The sequence below is a fragment of the Amblyomma maculatum genome, chromosome 2 (assembly GCF_055883805.1).
Source record: "Amblyomma maculatum isolate TAMU_Amacu chromosome 2, ASM5588380v1, whole genome shotgun sequence".
In the NCBI taxonomy this organism is placed as follows: Eukaryota; Metazoa; Arthropoda; class Arachnida; order Ixodida; family Ixodidae; genus Amblyomma; species Amblyomma maculatum.
This window is the reverse complement of record NC_139345.1, coordinates 107,043,042-107,064,209: the sequence shown is the minus strand read 5'-3', so window position 1 is coordinate 107,064,209 and position 21,168 is coordinate 107,043,042. Positions and strand designations below refer to the sequence as shown.

The following is a 21,168-nucleotide window of genomic DNA, read 5'->3' as shown; positions in this document are numbered from 1 at the left end:
TCACTAATAGTGCGTAAAGTTGGATTTCAAACGTGAGAGGACACACTCAGTTCAGCTTGTCAAATAACAAGGTGGTGCGGAAACTGCCCAGGTTCACAGCAGAAGTACATAACAGAAATAAAGTTTGTGCTAGCTGGCGGCAAACAGCACACACTCGTTAAAACTTGCAAAAAGAAAATGCACCTCCTTGGCTACGGTGAGACGTCTAGTCAGACGCATTGATCACAATGGACCGAAGAAAGAAACGCTGCATTAGATGATAACGATTTTCCTAGATGTGCTGATCTATATCGACAAAAGTCCGGGACTGAGAAGCTGCTGGTGTGATTACCAAGACAAAATTCCTATCAAGGTTATTGTTAGTGGTGTTTCCGTATTTGAGTCATCGCCGCATAGGAGTAATCGCACCATCCAGAAATACACGTCCTCTCCTTTAGGAAAATCACGTCCATGTAATGCGCTGCCCCGTACTTCGTTTTATCACGAACAAGACAAACATACAGGCACCGGAAGGTCAATATTTTCCTGCCTGTAATGTTTGCCAAGTGTAGATTTCTTGCCAAACCCTATGTTTTCCTTTTCAAGCCTTACATTCCAATGCATGCTTTACTTCAAACCGCGCAAAAATTTTCTCTCCGAGAAAGATACTGTTCCTTCGCATAGCTTACTAAAAGTGGTTTGGAAGACTTTTTATACAATTGACTGCGACGATCACCCTATGTCTGCCAACACCAGCTTGTTATTAGTTTGATTTCTTGCATAGTGTATCCAGGTCACAGTGTAAAGTCAAACAGACCTGCAACTTTGCGAAAAGGCGCCGTAAATAGTTTTCCAGCGCGGAGTACCTTCAGCAGTAGACGTCCCACAGACACCATGACTGAGTAACCGAATGCATACAGTTTAACTGCCCTGTATAAAAGCTTTTAATCAAACAGTAACTCAACGGCTCGCTGCCGAGGTTCTTCCTCTTAGCATGAAGGCCACGAATCAGAGTTCCCGGTAAACGTCCCCCGGTTGCCTGCACGCTCGTATGTTAGCAGCACACTTGTCACTAAAGTTGAACACTAGGCGCAGTCCTGTCTTTTGATTACTTCAAAGTCATATGCTTGATTTGTACGGTGCTTGCCCTTAACGACGAAACATATATCACAGTGACAAAGGTACAAAAAGTCACTGCAAATGCTTAGCGATATTTGCTAGTTATCTTCTCAGCAGCTCGATACATCGGCCAGAAACCTCCCTGAACACCTGTTCTCCTTTTAGCAAGGAAGTGGCAAGCGAAGGTTTTCAGCTGTATAACAACACCCCACCCTTTCCTCCACCCTGTCTGTTTTCACTCATCTCTAAACAGCTTACAGAATAATAGATGACACATCTAGATTCGTCAAGTCCCTCGAAGCAAAACTATTTTGGGGCAGCAAGTCAGCGCTATATATAATAGTCTAGCGGCACAAAACAAAACGGTGAAGAGACTTTGTAATGTCACCACAAGAGAGTTTCCTCAATAGTGGCTCTGAAAATAACCTATGAGACTGAAGAGAAAGGCACTAGGCTAATGCGGAAAAAAGACGTATGGTGTACGAAAGTAGAGTCATTGCTTGATAAAGGCCACGAGTATCGGGGGAAAATATTGGGTCAACTCTTAAGTGCGGCCTTTAAACCTACGGCGCGTCATATTTAATAGTCCACTTTTGCCAGCTCCCCTCGCATTCGCGTAACTGCATTTTGCTTCTCATTTAATCCCTAGTCCATTATTATTCGCCTCTTTTAACCCACAGTGTGAAAGAGATCTGAAAATGGATTCAGCTCGGCTTGCGAACTGAGGCTCAACCCTTGTTCAGTACTCCTTCATACTGTGTAGCCATCTTCTCTCTCTCTACCCTGTTAACCCACACACACTCATGGGAATACAGTCGTAAGCTAGCACGTGTTAAGTAGAACCACGCAACATAGGTGTAAGTCGCCGCTTTAACCGAGCCGCGCGAATGTGACTGCGTGGGTTAGGGGCAGCATACGTTCTAACTCGCGATTCAAGCGTCCTTGAAGGTTAGATTCCCACCCCAAAAGCGAAGCTCGAGTTGGCAGCGCCTGATAACTTTGCCATGTCACGTGGTGTCGTAACGTCACACGACCTGATGCATAACCATGTCGCCTGCAACTAACGCCTGCCAGAACCATGGCAGTGATTTTTCACTCACAAAACCAAGGCCATATTTTTTTAAACAACGAAGCCTTCGACGTTATCGCGTTAAAATTTGCCCTCTGTAAGCTGAAGTGAGAGCCGAGCACAGGCGGTTGTCCTCAACCGCCAAAAGAGAAGAATAAATGTTCGTTTTGCTTAGGCTCTCCGCAAAAAGCAGCAGGAGCGGGTTTAAAGCAGGCGGGTGTTGCATCACCCAAGCGAGAAATTTTACGGATAATAACTATGCTGAACCTTTATTCTTCTACAGAAATCGCCCAAGAAAAACATGGTTCGAATTGGACAACCTCCCCTATGCACGGCCCCTGCAACAGTGAACCATAAATCCACCCCTGCATGTAGGGCTCCGATGGTTCTCCGCGATTTATCCATTCATTCTTCAGGCATGCTTAAGTGGTCACCCATTTGCGCCTACTACACATGCGGAAGGATTTTTGCCGAGGAGAAATTGGGATCTGGGAAAGGAAGTAGGACAAATGTTTGTGCATAAGTTCGTTTTATGACACTCTCGCTCACTAGCAGGTCAGCCATGGCGGAGTAATTTTCGTGGAATGAAAGTACAGAAGGGCAGCGTTCAGATATTTCGCCTTTCAGTCCGAAGATTGCAAGCAAAATTGCAACATCTACTTCAAGAGGAGTGCAGTGTTCTGAATTAACTTTTATCTGGTCTTCTTTAAACTGGACTGACAACTAAGCCCAGAGCGTTTTTGCATTGCTAGCGAAATACGGCCGCCAAGACCAGGATGCATTCCAGTGATTTCATGTTCCACATGATGAACTCCTCAACACGTACCCTATTCAAATATCATATCAAAAATATTAATCAAACTAAAGAAACACTTTCTATACGACAAAATCCGTGAAATACACTAACAATAAATCTCGAACCATTTACAAATCAGTCGCTTATGTTCTTTCGCTGAGTTAATTACATAGTGTTCAGTATTTGCCCTAGATTACTATCGGTTGGTCTCATTATTGTTTTAACGATCTTCGTTGTTAGCCACTGGAGCTACCTTTTGATGCACCCTGTATACAACTGCGAAGTGCCACATTTCTTTACAAAACCGCTAACCAGAAATGGCTACGATATAGAAATGTATAAGATACTTATTGCAGCATATATTCCTAAGGTGGCGAAAGGTTTACACTGAACACTAACACGTCCGCATATTGTAGTAGTAATTCCCTTTGATCAGTAGAAGGAAGATTTTTAAAAACGCTTTGAGAGGTTTGGAACCCTCGAATGACATTTTTCTGTTTTGTAAATTTAATGTCCCCTCCTTGATACTGCTTGCTAAAATATCCGAATTAAGCTCAATTTCCACAATTCCTTCCGCAAAGGCTCCGCATAGAGAGAAATCTCAAACTGAAATCTGCAGTCGGGTTTTGCCAGGAACATCAACAAGAGCTTAAAACAATGGTTGAAACTACCAGGTCGACTTGCACCTAGATGTTGTCCCTGCTGCTTTCTATTGAGCATAATGCACTCGTTCATAACCTACAATGTTTGCCAGTCCCTATATAATCAAGCTGCGTAAAGTTTTTGCAGGCGAAAAACTAACACTGAATACTGTTCTTAGTGCATATGGCTGATACCAGGTGAAGGGCAATTTGCAAGATTAAGAAAATACTGCCCAAAAATTTGCAAGCTAGAAGGGCAGGGTATATCTGTCGCGCGAGGGCAGCCTCCCATAAACAGCCAAGGGCCAAGGCTGACACCAACTGATATAATGTGCCGTGCAGCATACATGCCTGTCCTGGGATATGCTGCTCTGCTCCTGAAAACGATTTCATACTCTTGATGAATAGACAGACTGATTTGTTTTTCTTTTGGCGCTCTACGCTCTTGATGGCACGCAAGACTAGTTTGACTCATTCATTTAGACACAAGCAGCTGCATTTAATCGTCGCAGGTGCCCACGCTAGATAACAGCATCCACATCCCGTCATCTGGACAAGCCTCCATCACCTCTCCACCATCAAAATGTCTTGTCCCTCGTGGTGCAAATGTTCAAAAGCCGTTAATTTCTCCACAAGAATTGAAATGTGTTTGTGTTGAAGGTGTCAGCGTATACATGCCTTTAAAACTGCGCAAATGAACTTCGAAAGCAAGTAGAAGACTGAAAAATGATACAAGGTACCCTGCTACATGTTATGGGGCATTTCAGGCTGTTGAGGTCGAGTACAGATCAGTTAGCAGACAAAAAAAATGTGCCCGAAGTTTGCATCGTGTACGTGCAGTCTTGATTCTCCTAGATTTCCTGCTTGTACGCTTCATAAATCTCCGAGTTCCTGTATTTTGGGCTTTATAAAAACAGGTCTTTTTGCCCTTTCAGGTAACTGCTCAGGCCACAATGGGAAAGGAGAACTGTTTCCGAACACCTCACGATGTGTCAAGAATCTTTTTTTTTTTTTTCTTTTCAGAAGAAAGGCCATTTCCCTAACATTTCAAGAGCTCTGCCAGGAACCTCTACATTTGTATGAACCAAAAAAATTACAACTCCAGTTTTTTAAAGTCCAGTCAGCTCATTAAGTAATGATTCCCTGGTAATGATCACGTCACTTTCAGGATATGAACATTATGGAGACATCCTGAAAACATTCGGCGCTGTCTCAAAACGAACTCTGTAAAAAAAAAGAAAAACACAAGTTAGTCACCCTTTCTTGTCCTGGAGAATTTCCAGAGACTGCAGGCCAGAGTCCACACCCTCATTTTGAGCAAAGCAAACTTCTACGTGCTGCATTCGGAAAAAGCAAACAGACACAAAGCATTCAGTTAATGTTCAGCAGATAAACCATAATCCCATTCAGCAAGATTAATAAAGTGCATTAGGCTTTTCTTGATTGCTACAGGCATCTCTCTAGAGTTAGAATATTGGCAATGCATTCATACCCAAGCTGATCAGTACTGCTTTGGTCAATAAGCTGCAATAAAAGACCTATGGTAAACATACAGGTATAACTTGTAAATGTTCAGTTAAATGTCAGTAAACATTAACAAGACCAGGTTTGCAGAGGCTGATTTGGTTATGGTTGCTTGTGTAATGTTAGTCAATGCAAGCATTCCACTCTGTAAACATGCAAAGTTAACGCAATACAAGCAGACAAAAGCAAAATATGATCAAAATCAACAGCTCGCAATAGCATTCACTTATGATTCAATGCATCATTGGAAGCAGAAGAAAGCATTTTTTGCAAGCAGCACAAACCATTAGTACAATTGATGTAGTGCTATGAGAAAAAAATTAAAACAGAGAGGCTGTACTCACCAGTTTAAAAATCAGCAAAATGAAAAAGCAAGATGAAACACTTCCGATTTCAGAATCATAAGTAGAAATAATCTTCAACTCTCCTGGAGCATAAAATGAATAAAACCTCATCAGTCAAGATTCCTGCAGAAGCTCCAGTGCCTGTTCAGTCAGTTAATCTTTACCTCCTGCTTCCAAGGTTGCTTCATCACCACCACGCAAGAGAGAGAAAGATGATGTGCTGTGAAAGTTCTTGTGCATGCAAAAACAACAACCAAAAGAAACCAGCAACATGCAATATGTTTAGTGATGCGTGCCGCCACCATCACATTCTTTATTGAATTCAACAAGCATGCCTAGTACCCTAAAATAAGGACACAGTGAAGGGCAAAACACAGGCAAAAGTTTTTAAAAATTCATTCTATGTACATGTGCACTACTCAGTAAGGAGCTAAAAAATTTGTGTCAAAACATGATGTTAGCAACAAATAAGAGATTCAGCTGACAAACACATGGAAAATAATTATATAAAATATTCAAAGGCCTAATAATGAGGCTCTGTCATGCTATGCTACATATATGCCATGCTAACTGAAAGACACTGGCACAAAAACAACAAACACAGGCAGACATACAAATAAATCAAGGGTATACTACAGAACAAAACAACTAAAAATTTTAAAAACCAATCAGCAAATGCAAAGCATGAAAGTGTTCTCATTTAGGAGCACTAATCTGTCAAGCATGGCACTTTATAGAACAAGTCAGTGCATTTTTCCATACACAAACAATGATGGCTTCTCCATTACAGCACACGCTTTTTACAGTAAAAATCTATGAAGCTGTGGAATGCGGTAGAAGCACAGTTCATGCAAATAATCTCGGTACTAGCTGGCTAGCTCAGAGGAGCCCTACATAATCAAAATACAGGAGCAAGTTTCTTAAAATGCCTTCTACAAACAATGGAAACACTCAACAGTAGACAAGTCTGCCACCACAAGACAACACCTATGCATACAAAGTGCTTGCCAAAAACAGGAAGATTAAAACAAAGCACAAATAAAAACATGACCTGATCACCCTCGTTTTCAGCCAAGAGCAATATGAATTGTAAAAAAGCAGTTTCATCACATCTAATGCGCTAACTTGATTAATGTAAAACCAGGCCTGAAAGAATAAAATATGCAACAAAAGCATAAATGTGCTATGTGCATTAAATTTCAGACTGTACCTAATGTAGAAACAAGAAAGGAAAAAGTCCTGTTTCAGCTAATAAACAAGTGGTATTGCTACATTAAAAACATCTTGACAGCATCATTAAATAGCTTTGCACTACCTAAAGACAAGCAAAATCACAACTTAATGTCATTGCACAAGAGACACTTTTCTTAGAAATACGCCACAGAGTTTTATGGAGATTTTAACTGCCTGCACTTCCAACATGTAGATGTTCAAAAAATGCAACCTTTGATTTCCTAGTTACTAATATTAATGTTTCATAATTTCAAGACAATCTTCCATGTAAAAATAACCTCCAGCTTTGGAACCAGCAAAAACTCCCTATGTGCTACGTCTAGTTTTGCTTACAGCTGCGTTCAGTGATAAAAAGAGTATTGCCCTTCCCCAGCACTTGGCTGCCAATGTGTAGTAAAATTCCACATAATTCTAACATTGCATCACTCATCATTGTACTGTTCTCAGTCTATTGTCATAACCACACACAAATGACTTAATGACTTAGTATTGCAGACTCAACATAAACGAAATTAAAATCTACTAAAGTATTTGTACAAGAGCCAAGGTAACTGCAGATCACAAGCAGGTAACAAACATTGATCACGCAGCCAGCTGCGCTTAGTGAGAGCGAAGCACCTTGGAAGCTGCTTTCTTGGAAGGATAGAGGCGTGCCTCGGCATCATAAGCCAGAGTGTCTTGCTGCACCGTGGAGGGCTCCGGAGCAACTGCTTGTACTGGCCTAACTTGTCGGGCAACGAGCTTGCGAAGACTCGCCTGCTTGTTCTCGCACATCAGCTTAACATCGTCTACCCTTTTTAAAACCTGAAAAGATCAAAGGAAAGCCAGTGTGATAGAACATGAGAAACAGCAGCCAGCACTTCCTGCTTGTGACCTTGCATTCAGATCCAAAGAGGTCAGATGTCCTTTAATGCATCTTTTGTTATATATATAGCGAACCATGTACATATATATTTTGCATACCATTAAAAACATTAATTACTGTGTACATTGAAAGACTTGGAAACTTATTTTATATCAGTGCTTAAAAGGCCCATTACAATTTTCCCTTTTTAGCAATTATACTATTCAAACTAAGCATATATAGTTTGATGAACAATGCAAGGCTACAAACAAGGTTTCCAAAATTTGGTCTACATATGTGCAGGAGGTACACCCAGTAAAAAATTGAGCATACTGAACTGTGTCGATTTACATGTATACGTGAAAACTAGCTATGCACAAAAAATTCATCAATAAGTATGCATCCCGTTCAAAAGTTGTTGACTAAGTATTCTGCTGAATGGTACTCGTATAAGTGATATGCTCCTCGATGCACTTTTACAGCACTAACTCATGCCATGCAATTATCCTTACAATTAGACAGGCTACTAACAACAGGCTTAAAATGTTAGTTATTGATGCTTGATGTCAAAATACTAAAAAAGTTCAGGCAGCATATCCTCAATACCAGAAGTTTAAGAAAATCAACAATAAGGCAGAGGAATAAGAGTCCTGTATTTAGAATTAGGAAAGCTTGGTGTTCAAGAAATTGCCATGGAGATGTTCTTTATTCAGGCCGTTTTACCATAAATATTTATTTTATTTTCATTGAAGCATATCTCTGACAACAGTTATTTTGTCGAAATAGCTCTACGTAAAGTATCACTGAGAAGGCTATTCAAGTTTTCTTCACTGTAACATCTCAATATGCAACCAGTTCAAATGATTTCCCAGTTTATACAATCATAATTAGGACCAATAGAAATAATGTATAGTTACATTGCTTTTCTTCCCACTAGTGTGCCATTGGACAACACAATGTCCTGTTAAGCACCTTGAAAATTTTGCCCCATCTTGATTGTATGACATTTTTTAGAGAATCAAAAGATGCCCTGATACAAGCAAGCCAGACCTAGGAGAGCACATGACATGAACAGCAAAGCATAGTGACTACCAACTACTGCAATGACTTCTTTGCAATGACTTCTTTGCAATGCACAAATGCAGTTGTACACAGAATTTTGAGAAAATGACAGCAACGAGTAGGGTGTGATCGGCATTTAATACTGTTCTCAATCTCTCTAGAGTACTTCCACTCTTGCTACATCCAGACTTGAGCCAAACTGAATGCGTTTCGGAGACTCTTGCACACTAACGATAAAGCAAATGGGCACAGAAGCTTGCAAGAGCTAGAAAAGAAACTTGTCAAGAATCAACACCTTGAACCAATAAACAGATATCAAATTTTAAAGAAATGAAAGTATCCATACCTTCGAGTTCATTCTCAAGTCATTGTTCTAAATTTTAATGACTTTAGATAATACATCTCAGAAAAAAAATCTTTTTTTTTTTCGTTCTCTTTTTAATCTGCTAACAAGCTTTTTCTGTGCATAAGGGTGGGTATCAGAAACATAAAGTTCTCTACCAACCTGCTGCAAGAGCGGCTTTGAGTCGCTGTTGATGAAGTCCTTGAAGAAGCGGTGAAACTCGCGTGGATCTCCAAGCTTAAATTCACTAGAGCTGTTGAGGAATGTGTCTATTTCCTGCAGGGCAGACCGAGCAGACTCGGGGGTCGAGCAACGTTCGATGTCCAATGTAGCAAGAAGCTCCACGCCTTGGCTACACCACTTGTTGGCCTGCATGATAAAGGAACATCAATTTAAATTTGGCTACAGTGCAAACCTAAATAGGCAATTCCCGCATAAAACAGTGGTGCTGGCCTGAGTTGCCACAACCCGCAAAGCTAGGCAAAGCCTTCATAGGCGAAGGGAGATTGCTCCAAGAGGAGGAAGGTGAAGGAGAATAAAAAGGAACAAGTACAGCTATAAAAGTATAAAAGATATGCTAAGGTCTCCATTCCTGGTTGTATAATCAGAATAAAAACATTTTCAGTCAATACCTACAACAGCCACAGGCAAAGAGTGGCTAATGGCACGTGCCGAGATAATAGTAACCATCAAAGTGATTCTGGAATATGTGAGCACCACCTACATACTGCTGCACATTCAGGAAACAATTTTTGGGGTGACATCCCTTGTAAGGAACTTCAAAGCCTGCAAGGCAAACCAGGAATCAAAAAGGTTGTGGTTGAAGGTCTTTTGATGGCTGCTATGACTACATGCACCCACTTCTCTGCAAAAATTTCTCAATTCCTAACTGCCCTCATTTTGACGCCATCATCTATCACAAATCGTTAATGTGTGGAAGACTTACAAGGCTTAAGTGTGTGTCCAGTCCGCGGTGCAATTCCGCATCGCTCGCAAGTGAGAAGTGTGCTGCAATAGCTAGGTTGCGACTGAGTGGATCACAGCAAACAAAATAAATATGTTGTCTTAAATCCTAGTACATACCTGCATCATATCAAGAGTACAAAGGTGTCCATTCTCGGCTCTAAAAAGGTCACTTTGTTCCGTTGACTAAAACATCCTTACAAAGTGGCCCAATGAAGAAAGTTACAACCAAGGATATCAGACAGCCTATATGAGTGATCAGATATCATTGGCAAGCATGAAAATGATACCGCGAATGTATCATATGTACTGTAACTTTATGGCCACTTAATTGCTGCGCAGCCCAGCGCTACCCATTACCATCTCCGCGTAGGACTTAACATGAATCTATCAAGAGCTTGATACATAAGGAATCTGCATGTGGTTTTTCTTCACTTTAGGCAGGCTTCCTTCGACGCCGGCACACTAAAGATGACTAGGCTTTCATCTTCACAATCTTAAAAAGTTCTAAGCATCCTTCATCATTTTTCCTGATATCTCTAGGAAGATGCATTTTCACTGGGACGTGAGCTATCAAGTGGTCATGACTGAGCTACCCATTAGCTTAGGCTTAAAGTAGATGGCGCCCTATTGGAGGCGCAACTACTGCCTTACAGAACAGATGAGCATCGCGAGCGATCGTATAGGTTTTAGCCACGTCAGGCACCTTGTCAATGCGCTGCTGGAGGTCCCTGTAGCGATGTAGGACGTCCATTCGCAGGCGCAGCTGCTCTTGGAAGTCTGCGCACATCCGCTCCAACTCAACGCATTTGGGTTCGATGGAGTCAACAGCGTAGTGGCCGGCCATGATCAACCCGCGGCCGGCCTGCCTCAGTTGCTCCGCTTTTTCGAGGTCTTCCTGCATCGGCGCCACCAAGGCATAGGGTTAGTCACACACAATCCCAGAAACTCTATTCATACTGCTTCATTGTAAGCTGCACAAGTAAATGGAATCATCTACGTCGGCATCTGAACTGGAAGAGAATATCGGTGCCCATAGTGCGAGAAGCGACCCTTCATCATTTATCCACACCTTTGAAACTTACATTGCTTGACTTTTCACTTGCGTTTTGAAATATCTTTTTGCTCGCATCTATATTCTATATTATGAGGAGCGTTCAGAAAGTAATGCTTCTCGTTCTTTTCTCGAATACTGTTGGTCTGAAATTTACGAAATTCATAAATCGTGGACCGGGAGCTACTGATCATAAATTAATCAACCGGTATATTCCAGCTTCCTCGTCGATCAAGTCCCACCTCTGTTTTGTACACAAAAATTCCCATTCCTTGTTTTTTCAAGGGTGCTGCTGTTACGGCATGGCGGCACACTGCAATACAACGGGACATATATCCTCGCCGCTCGCTATAACAAAAACGAAGCAAGTAAATTAAGTTTAAGAAATACCAACAAGCCCGACTACTTGAACATTAGAACATAAGATTAGAAAGTAGCTGGTCTCACGCAGTCAGAAGGCGGCTAATTTTCCAGTCTTGAGAAATGCTCGATTTGAGCAGTGCGTTAAGCCGGAAATACAAAAGAATAGCTCAGGCCGACTGCGTTCTGGAGCAACTGAAATGCGCCAATGGCACAATTACTCAATGCGTAATTGTCAGCTCAGTTGGCAGTTTAAAAGCTTCGTTGAACTCATTCATAATGTCCTCACGCAAACATGCACTGCTGCGAGAAAAAAAAAAAAAAAGAAACTTCCGACTTATTCGCAGCGCAGAGCGAACTCTAGTCTGCTGAATTGCGTGTCCGAATTCTCACCAATCGTGCACGTGCACCCTGTGGAAGTGCACTAAAAAGGGAGCACACACCTCGGCGAGCGCTCGGAACTCGTCCATCTCGTGCAGCAGGGAGTCCACTTGGGCCACGGAGTCTCCGACCGCCTGCATGGCGGCCAGCTCCCGCGAGTTGGCCGCCATGTTGGCCTGCAGCTCGCGGAACTCCTGCTCGAACTTGCGCAGCTCGAGACACTCGTTGAGGCGCTTCTGGTGCGCGCTCCAGAAGGCGTCGAAGCCGTGCTCGGCGCTGTGCAGCTGCTGGAGCAGCCGCTCGACGGCGCACACGTTGACGAGCCTCTGGGCGGGCGTCGCACCGGGCGCCCCGAGGGCCCGGTCGGCGGGCGCCGGCGACGGCGGCCGCACACAGCGCAGAAGCTGGTGTCCGTGCTGCGACGCATTCAGAAGATCCTCCTTCAGCTCCTGGTACTGGCCGCCCTGGGCGCGCAGCAGCTCCACCGTGGAGCCCACGTCGTTGGGCAGCTCGGTATCGCGAAGCCGCTGGGTCGCCTCGCGCACGCACTCAGTCACCTCCTTCAGGCTGCCGGTGAACATCTCTACCGCCTGCATGCGCCAACGAAAAGACAGTGCTTGACCTATAGGTTTTGTCGGATTTTGTGTTGGGTTGGGTTGGGTTTATGGCGCATAAGCAACTAAGGCTATCATGCGCCAAAAGCAAGGTTAGTGTTTTTTTTTGTTTTTTTTTGCGTGCGTGTGTATGTATGTGTGTTTTTTGCAATAAATTTGGGAATCAGTAAGTTAAAAACTATAGCTTGTTAAGAAATTGTCCTTCTTTTAGGAAACTAGTGTGTGTGTGAGGAAAGTGTCTGACATCCTAATAGTCTCCCATACGCAGTTCCGGGTGACACCAGTTTGCAGAGGCTCCTGAACGATTTTTTGAGCGTGTGTGTATGTGCAATAAATGTGTGTTTGTGGGGGGGGGGGGGGGGGTAACTTTAACATTACTTTATTTATTTTTGAAGTTTTGATTATTCTATTAAATTTCAGTTTTTATATTTTCCAATGCAATGACCTTTTCAAGTTTGCATTTGTTGCTGCAAACAGAACTTAATTTTAAATGGGCAGTTTCATAAAGATATATTACCGTAAGCCAAAGTAAGAGACCCCTGTGAGCGCGTGCCGAGATCATGCCGAACTAGTGCTCCTGTGGAAGCATACACAGGAACAGTATGCCTAACTGCATGCGGGCGACATCTCAAGAAGCACGCCCGGTGTCGACGGTCATATAGCTGAATATGTGCGGTGTTGGTTGGTCTCGACACAAGGAAGGGTTCGTCAGATGGCACCCGCATGCAGTTCGGCATGGTCCCGGCACGCACTCGAAGCGGTCTCTTACCTTTGCTCACGTTAGTACACATCAGGAACGGTCGACTGCGCTAAAGCGTTTGGACAGGATCGGTTAGCAATCGAAATGCTGTACGACTGGCTGCAGAGAGGACTGGCTCGGCCACATCGCGATTGACAACAATAAAGTCCTAGAATTGGTGCGTCTTTGGAAATCTGAGTGAAAGAAGTCTGGATGCTGGGAAGCGTTGCCACCTCTGGGGAAATGTTGAGCGAGTGGAGGGGTGTGAGGGGAGTGGGCATCCCTCTTCACCCTCTGACGCAGAATCCCTGAAACCTGACCCACAATCGCAGTTCTATACGCACCATGCGCAGCTTTGAAGAAGAAGGCTTCAACAAAAATGCACAGGTAGCGCGCTAGCGCATGTCTGGTTGCTGGTCTTCGGACCAGATATATTGAGGACACCGTGATTGAGGAATCACCAGGAAAAAGTCATGCCAATGGGCGAAAGAATTTTCTTAGCTAGACAAAAGTAGTTACCACCACACTATATTTTCTCTAGAACTGATAGCATCCGAAAAAAAGTTAGGGAAATTTTTTGCGGCACGAATGTTTTTGACAATTGATTTTTCCCTTTCACAGTAAACGAATGGAATCGACTGCCAAAAAAGTGTTCCATCCGCCGCGTTTTCCTCAGTCCTGCTTGAGGTTGGTCTTCTGTGCCTTTCCTTTCTTACGTATAATATACAATGTCCGTAGTCCTCCTATAATAATGCAAATGATAATAAAAAAGACTATACAAAGCTGACAAGATAGTATTTACTCTTCGCTTTTAGTAATCTCGTTGCGCTTTCAAATATGCCTCGCGGAAAGCCAACTGGCGACAGAATAAGTTTTTTCTATTATTGCATTGCTCTGCCAAAAAACAAAAAAAAAAAAAGAAAATTCCTAGTGTAACAAGATAAAAAGAAGTTCGTGTCGGTTTTACTCTTGAAAACAGCCTACAAAACATACAGCCGACAACGTGGCTGTACTTGAAGCATGACAGAACTCATCCTGAAGGTATACACATATGACAGTTTGCTGCAGACGCCCCCTTCCTTGTGCCCTCTGCCCCCTACACCCTTACTTTTCTTTGGAGGGTGAGCGTATGATTGATCAGTGGAGAAAGTAACCCCAAGTACAGTGGTTTCCAGACGTAAACCAAACTCAACAACACCGCAGACCGCCTCGGCTGTTCATGCACAGAAGACGGACGATGTGCAAGAAGCGTGCCTGTTCATATGGGAAATGTTTTGGTGCAACAGGTGCACGGTTATCAATCAGCCAGCGCATTTTCAAGGAGCCTAATGCGTTTCATCAAAAATAAAGTAACATCCGTTCTCTTCCAGGTATTCAGCCGAAAATTATTTTCTCGAAACCGCTGCCCTTATGCCACCAAGTAGTCTGCACCAATGGAAGGGTTTCAGCAACTGTGCTGTACACTTTAACAAATTCCCGCAGCGAAAATCTTATCCAGTTCTTTTGGACTGAAGAGACGTTTTATGTTTGGTACAATGAAGTTTTTCACCAAAGTCAACTAGACGCATCGCCCTTTCAGGACGCCATATGAAAAAAAAAAAAAAAAAATGAAACTCGACAGAATACGGAGTGAGTACATTTTTTTTTTTTTTTATATATATAGTAGCGTCATTGTGACGACTACAGTCTCGATTCTTGTTTTAGTTCTGCTGCTAATTCAAACCGAAAATAAATGTAAGTAAACAGCGCCGCGGCGTTCACTGATGCGCATCAAAGAATCCTCTGCAGGTGCATGCAGCGATAATTTTCCTCTCTGTAGCCCTCCGTTCCGTTACGTGTCATTAGGCAGTGTTCCATCTTTCCTTTTTAATTTTATTGAGGTGTACAGAGATCGACAGACTCCCCTAACGTCGGCAGTGTACGAAAATCGACTGCGGTGACGAATATCGAGCGAAGCATAAATAAATAGACTAATAGAGTTCAGTGGAGTTTTGATTTGGAATGGTGTACCTGACGATATTAAACTGAAAATTTGCGCAATCTTTGAAAACGTTCCTAATGAATATGTGAAGTTGTGGTGTATTGCTTTTCTTCTTGTGAGGAAGTGTGCATTGTGTACGCTTCCTTTTATTTATCTCTAAAATGTTGAGAATGTGACTTTTTATTTTATGAACGCAATGTATCGTCTTCGCATATGCTGCATTTAAAATGTACAATATTGTGATGGACCCGAAACTAGCCTCTGGCTATGGGTCCTAGAGCATTGTGCGTATTGTATGTTTGTAAATAAATTTTTGTTTGAATAAAAAAAAAAACTGAATGTTTCGGTGAAGTCCGAAGCTGGAGCTGGGAACAAAACAACCAGAAGTAAATTAGAAAATAGGAGACTGCACATCTCTGGCGAGGCGAACATTGAAGCCTCGTCGTCATTTTGACTGCCCTATGCTAGACACTATTCTTACAATGCCACGGGGATTTTGTTACTGAGGCTACTAAAGTTTCCCTTCTCGTTGAGTCGAAAGATGACGGACGTATTACATGTCATATTTTAACCTGACGATTCACAGGGTTACGCAGCTGTCCAGAACAATCCGGAACAAGGCCAGGTCAGGTGGCGTGTAATATTTCTCAAAATATCGCCACAAGATTCGTTCTACCTATACGGGCACATTAATCACTTAAATGTGACATTAGTACGTGTTTGATTTCTATTACGACTACACAAAGGTAAAGCGAGCTGTGAGGGTGCGCGGCCAGCGGTTCACTTACGACTGGCATTAAACCCAGTAGCCCAATTCCCGCTTTAAAAAATGGTTGTGCTGTAAATATGGTTTGACCCTAGTTGTACGAGCGAAAGCTCTATTAAGCACGGTTTTGCATTTTTTGCATGGTTTAATAAGGTTGTACACAATCGGAGGATTTGAATGGGTAAACGCCATAACACATTTAACACCGCTTTTTCATTCCCCGATTTTTTTTCTTATATATATTTGTGTTTAAGTGCGTTTTGAATTTTGGTCAGGAATCTCTCATTTCTCGGTGGATAGCTACATTAGCAATTAATGGCATACAATTCAAAGCATGTATATGACGTCGGCCCGAGCCCTATACTGCAAACTAGACCTAAACGGGACTAGCAGATGTATGCCAAATGGGAAACAAAATGGTATGACGTCACCATGTACACTGCACAAAGAACCATTGCGTCAGAGTTTTATTACAAAATCCCGTTTGTATTTTTTGCGACATGCTTTTTTTTCCACTTTTTTTTTTTGCTCAATATCCAAGTTCTAGGATACAGCAAAGGCTTTTCTAATGAACGAGCCCAATGCGCTGTCACGTAATATATTTTGAAAAAGAGGAATAATCAGAAATGTGTGCGCCATGGTATGCACAGTGATCCAGAGCACCTATGGATATAAGTCCATATAAGCCACGTAAAACAAGCACTGCTTATATTTATTTTTTCTTTGGGGGGGGGGGGGGGGGGGAATTCCCGCAGTCCATCGACAAACGAAGAAAGTTAAACCGCTTTTTAAAAATTTGTAAAAGAAGGACTCACCATTCGCTGTTCCATCCACCTTTCATGATCGTAGGGTATTAGACCACCGAGGTCTTCTGTCAGCTGGCCTGGATCAACGTACTCGTGCAATTCTTCTAACGTATTGCACATCACTATCTGAAGTACAGAGAGGAAGAGGAGAACATTCGTCTACTCATGCTTCGTAACATCGCGTAAATTCGTAAAGCAGGTGTAGCATATGTTCTTCGTGCGTATAGATCAGAAATCAGATTAAAGTCCTTTAAATACTTTCCTGCCAAGCCTTTCACTTCATCTGATATAGCGTAAAGGGCCTGGAAGACGTCTACTTTAACCCTGACTTCTTTAAAAAACACGGAGTTCGGCACGCGCGTTGGCCTCTGCAATGTGACTAATAATTCGCAATAAAGCCATACAAGAAAACGGCCGTGCATGTCGAAACGGCAGAAGCTCTTACAGCAGTCTCTAGACGGGAAAAAGAAATCGGTTCTCATTTTCGTGCCCAATACAAATACCGAAAGGATCTTTACGGTATGGTGACTGACGCTGGTCTATCGGTGCACGATAACATTGGCGTCAGGCCTTCGAACTTTCAGTTTGAACGGAACGGATTTTATCACACTGTCTTTCTTTTTCTTTCTTTCGCGGGGAGAAAGAGAGGGAGGGGGGGGGGGGGGGGGACGTCCCAAAGCAACTCGGGCCATGAAAGACGCCGTAGTGGAGGGTTCCGGATATCTCGACCCCCTGCGGTTGAGCGCATTGCTTTTCGCCTCCGTCAAAAAGCGGCCGCCGCGACCGGGATTCGATCCCGCATCCTTGGGCACAGTAGTCGAGCGCCCTAACCACTGCATCACCACGGCGGGGCTACGCGGTCTTCTTTCGATTTCTTCGAGAAGCTACGAGGCGTGTCACTAGTAAGGCAATTGCCAACGGCATATCAAAACGAACGGCGTTGCATAGTTTTCATTCGGTGTTTGCGACTAATGACAAAAGAAGCTTCGTAGTAGAGGCAAGTTATACTTACCCTAAACTTAAACTCTTCTTTGAACAATTTGTTGCTGACTTCAGACAGCGCTTTTTGTAAGAATCCCACAGGCTTCAGAACAAACACTACTTGTATTATGCCTGGGAAATACCCCTGAAACGAGATTAACAAAATTATGTTATCGCGATTAAAGCGACCGAAGGCACGACATCGTCCAGAGATTATTATGCAGTAGGTCACGGCATCAAGAGAGTGATTCAATAATACTGAGGTGCATAAAGGAGCAGCCAAACCGAACACAATCACCAAACGTGTAATTTCTTTAACAGAAATTAAATAGTCATATTCGACCAGCAGTACGTAACCTGTAGCATCTTACTGATAATTCGCGAAAGAAAATACTAAAACACTTACTGAGATCTTGAGCAATACAGTCTTGACGGAGTTCCATTTGTCCTTCCTCCTATCCACAACCAGTACAAAACCTAATTCCGCGTCCTGCGGTCTGCAATGAAAGCGCGAACCAAAATATCACGTTATCTTAATTAGACTAGCTGAAATTTTGGCACGCAGGGTCCACAAATGTACATGCACAAATTGCTCATAGTGGCACACATTTAATCAGCAATGCACCGCCAGAAACTCACTTCATCTCACTCGTCAGGATGCGGGAAATAAAGCCAATATATCTTAAGAAAAACAGCGCGTAAGGTGGTTGTTGTTGTTTTTTTTATGACTTATCGTTTGAGCGAAGGCACCCCAAAATTATTTTAAAGCCAGATTAAAAACTAAAAATAAATTTCGCTTCTTAACACAAACGAATTATTCCCATTCTTGTTGCTCGAAACCGATACATACCAACTACTAAGCCAAAGTGGAACAGACGGGTAAAGCTTCTACCTTAGTTGGAAATCACTAAACTCCACCTGGCTGCGTCACAGTACATCTCCGCGTGTGACTGAAGTAAGCTTGCCCTCCCTCGCAGTAAGCATGGGAATTCATAAATAGGAAATGCGTTATAGCAACATAAGCTTCGAAAATCCCGAGTTTTATCTCGGCCGAAGCTTACTGTGTAGAGAGTGACGCAGTAGGCTTTGAACGAACGTTGCCGCAAAGTTGCCGTTGCTGCATTCGTCATAGATGTCAGCTAAAAGATAACCTATGAACCAGATACCGTGTCGGTAACAAAAGGCGCGTTACGTGCCCCAAAGCGTTTACATGAGCACTACGGCTTTTACTGAACGACTTTGGCTAATCGTTGCTAAAAAGCTAGCGCCAGCTGTGTAGCGAAATGATAACGCTGACTTCGAGGCAATAGAGAAGAAAGAAAAAGAAGAGGGAGAGAAAGACGCGCGTCGCAACAGCCGTCGTCCACCACCAAAGCGGTGGCGGGTGCAATGACGGCCACCAAAATTCATTGGCTGGCTAGCCCCCGCCGCAAGCGGCGTTGACCTGCCGTCCCAGCCCCGCAGGGTCAGGAACAGCCACCCCCTCACCACAGCGTCCATGCGATCGACGTGCATACGTGCATGAATTGCTTCGTTCTTCCCAAAGGAAAAGCTGCTCTTCCTCCTTTTTAACTGGCAGGTGTCGTATTTGGCGCAGAAATTGATGCAATAACGCCTCTTATCAATGAGCGCGCACCGAGATTTTCCCTGATTTAGCGCAATTAACACGCTTATCTGCTCTGAAATGTCCTGTAATCACAAGAACGACTCAGACATAACAATGATTCAAGCCCTTTCTTTTAAAGCTTCGACTCATTTTCCTCTGCATTTTCGCTCCGCCGCTCACTGTTTCCATTCGCTTTCCGAATAGTTAACGAAAGTCTGTCGCCCCGCAGCCCTCCTGCGGCATTCATTAAAACCACGGCAACCAAGCAACAACAACACAGAAAGTGGCTACAGGATAAGATCTTCGACAGCTTATGAACAAATGCAGTAAGCAGGGGGTACATGCAGTGGCGAGAGCACGCAAGACGTTAGCTGAAGAGGAGAAAATAAAGGCAGTGAACAAAGTTGAGGACACATCACTTATGGTAGGAGGTGGGAAAGAGCGCCGGCGGCAGCTTGGATAATAAGCGTAGCATAAAACGAGCCTGCGAGCAGTGGCGGCGCGCATGTCGGCGTCGGCTGCGCGTCACTTTGCCCGCTTCGTCGCGCTGGGCATCGGCGCGTGAGCTTCCCCGCAAGCTCCACGAGCGCGCTAAGCAGGGCGAGCGGCGGTGTTTTGCCGAGGAGGGAAAACAGTGGGGGAGAGGAGCAGAGAAGTGACATGGAAGAAGAGCGCAGAGGAATGCCCGTCGCGCGTGCATGCGCACGCGAAAGAGGCAACGAGGCAGACGAGCAGAGAGAGAGAGTACAAGGGGCGGGACTCACAAAGGAACACTTGTCAGATACTGCATCAGCCTCCTGTAGTCCTCGTCGGAGAGGCTGCAAAAGGCACCGCTGTCCGGAAACGTCAGTACGGGGTAGCCCTCGCATGTTCGTCCTCCTGCGCACGCAGCAAGGCGAGACAAGGGATGTGACGCGAGCCGCAGCGCGAAACCGACAGTTGGTTCTGACGGGAACCGCACGCGACCAGCTTCTTGCGTCGCCGCGCGGAGGTGTGCTTCGTGCACGCTTCGCAACGAGCCTGCGTCAAGGGAAAGCACGCGCGTGACAACCTGTTTTGTGACTAAAAAACTTCACCACAGCTACACAGACGCGTCCCGGAGTGACCCACTATTCATTTTCTTGTTTATTTTTTGCATCTATATTGAGTCGTTTTTAGATGCTGTTCACTCAGAAAGTTTGAAAAGGAAGCCGGCTGGAGACAAGCCGCAGAGAATGGGACCGTCGTGCGCTGATGAGGAAGCGCATTTTTGGAGGAGACCGGTTGCTAACAGATGATTCGCTTAACGCTCCGTCGAGCGCATTGTGTCAGTGATGTTAGCGACGTGCGCTCACGTCGCAGCAGTCAGCGTCATGTCCCTGTTCAGAAGTAATTAGGCCTAGCCGCCAGAGTCGGCAGGGAGATCAGATTTCACCCCTCAATGTGGATATTAAGGCAATTGCCCCTGCCATCCCAGCGGCAGCCGTCACTGGCTTATTAAAAGTGACCACTTATATATACAAAAAAAGCGCCCAACAAAGGTTGTACACAAAGCTCGCCAGTAAGTAGAACGGCATCAGCTCTCCTAGTTAGAACATCAGATTTATCAAGATCTCTATCTTGGCGGTGCGAGGTATCGCTGCACCGTAGATCCGAGAACAACCTAGAAACAAACTGAGCGAGAATAAAAGAAATATAACCAGTCGCATTGTTCGTGCAACGTTTCCTTCAAATCACACTTTAGAAGAACATGTTTTCCGAACTTTGTTCTATCGACTTCGCTATGGCGGCCGTTTCTTACAAATACAGTCGAACTTTCTTCGAGCTTTTCTTTGTTAATTCCAAAGGATGCTTAAGTGTTGCGTAACGCACATGCGCGGAATGTATGAGAGGAAACAAATGCAACTGTGCACAGATTTAGTAGACATTTCCAGCGCGCTCGTCTCCTCTTAGGCACGCTCCATGCCACAATTATTTTTATCCC

General features: G+C 43.8%; 1 protein-coding gene across 3 annotated transcripts in view; it reads right to left on the bottom strand.

Moving 5' to 3' along the window:
* LOC146199498 (guanine nucleotide exchange factor DBS-like) overlaps positions 1-21,168 on the bottom strand; it is a 251,073-nt gene that overhangs the window by 21,133 nt on the left and 208,772 nt on the right. For all 3 annotated transcript variants that reach the window (XM_084594992.1, XM_084594994.1, XM_084594995.1), the window contains 9 exons: positions 19,970-20,084; positions 18,006-18,096; positions 17,631-17,744; positions 16,628-16,744; positions 11,775-12,302; positions 10,624-10,815; positions 9,117-9,323; positions 7,324-7,509; positions 4,862-4,941 (listed from right to left, as the gene is read on the bottom strand). In XM_084594992.1, coding sequence (XP_084451118.1) covers positions 4,862-4,941; positions 7,324-7,509; positions 9,117-9,323; positions 10,624-10,815; positions 11,775-12,302; positions 16,628-16,744; positions 17,631-17,744; positions 18,006-18,096; positions 19,970-20,084 — 1,630 coding nt within the window. The remainder of the gene's footprint in view (positions 1-4,861; positions 4,942-7,323; positions 7,510-9,116; positions 9,324-10,623; positions 10,816-11,774; positions 12,303-16,627; positions 16,745-17,630; positions 17,745-18,005; positions 18,097-19,969; positions 20,085-21,168) is intronic.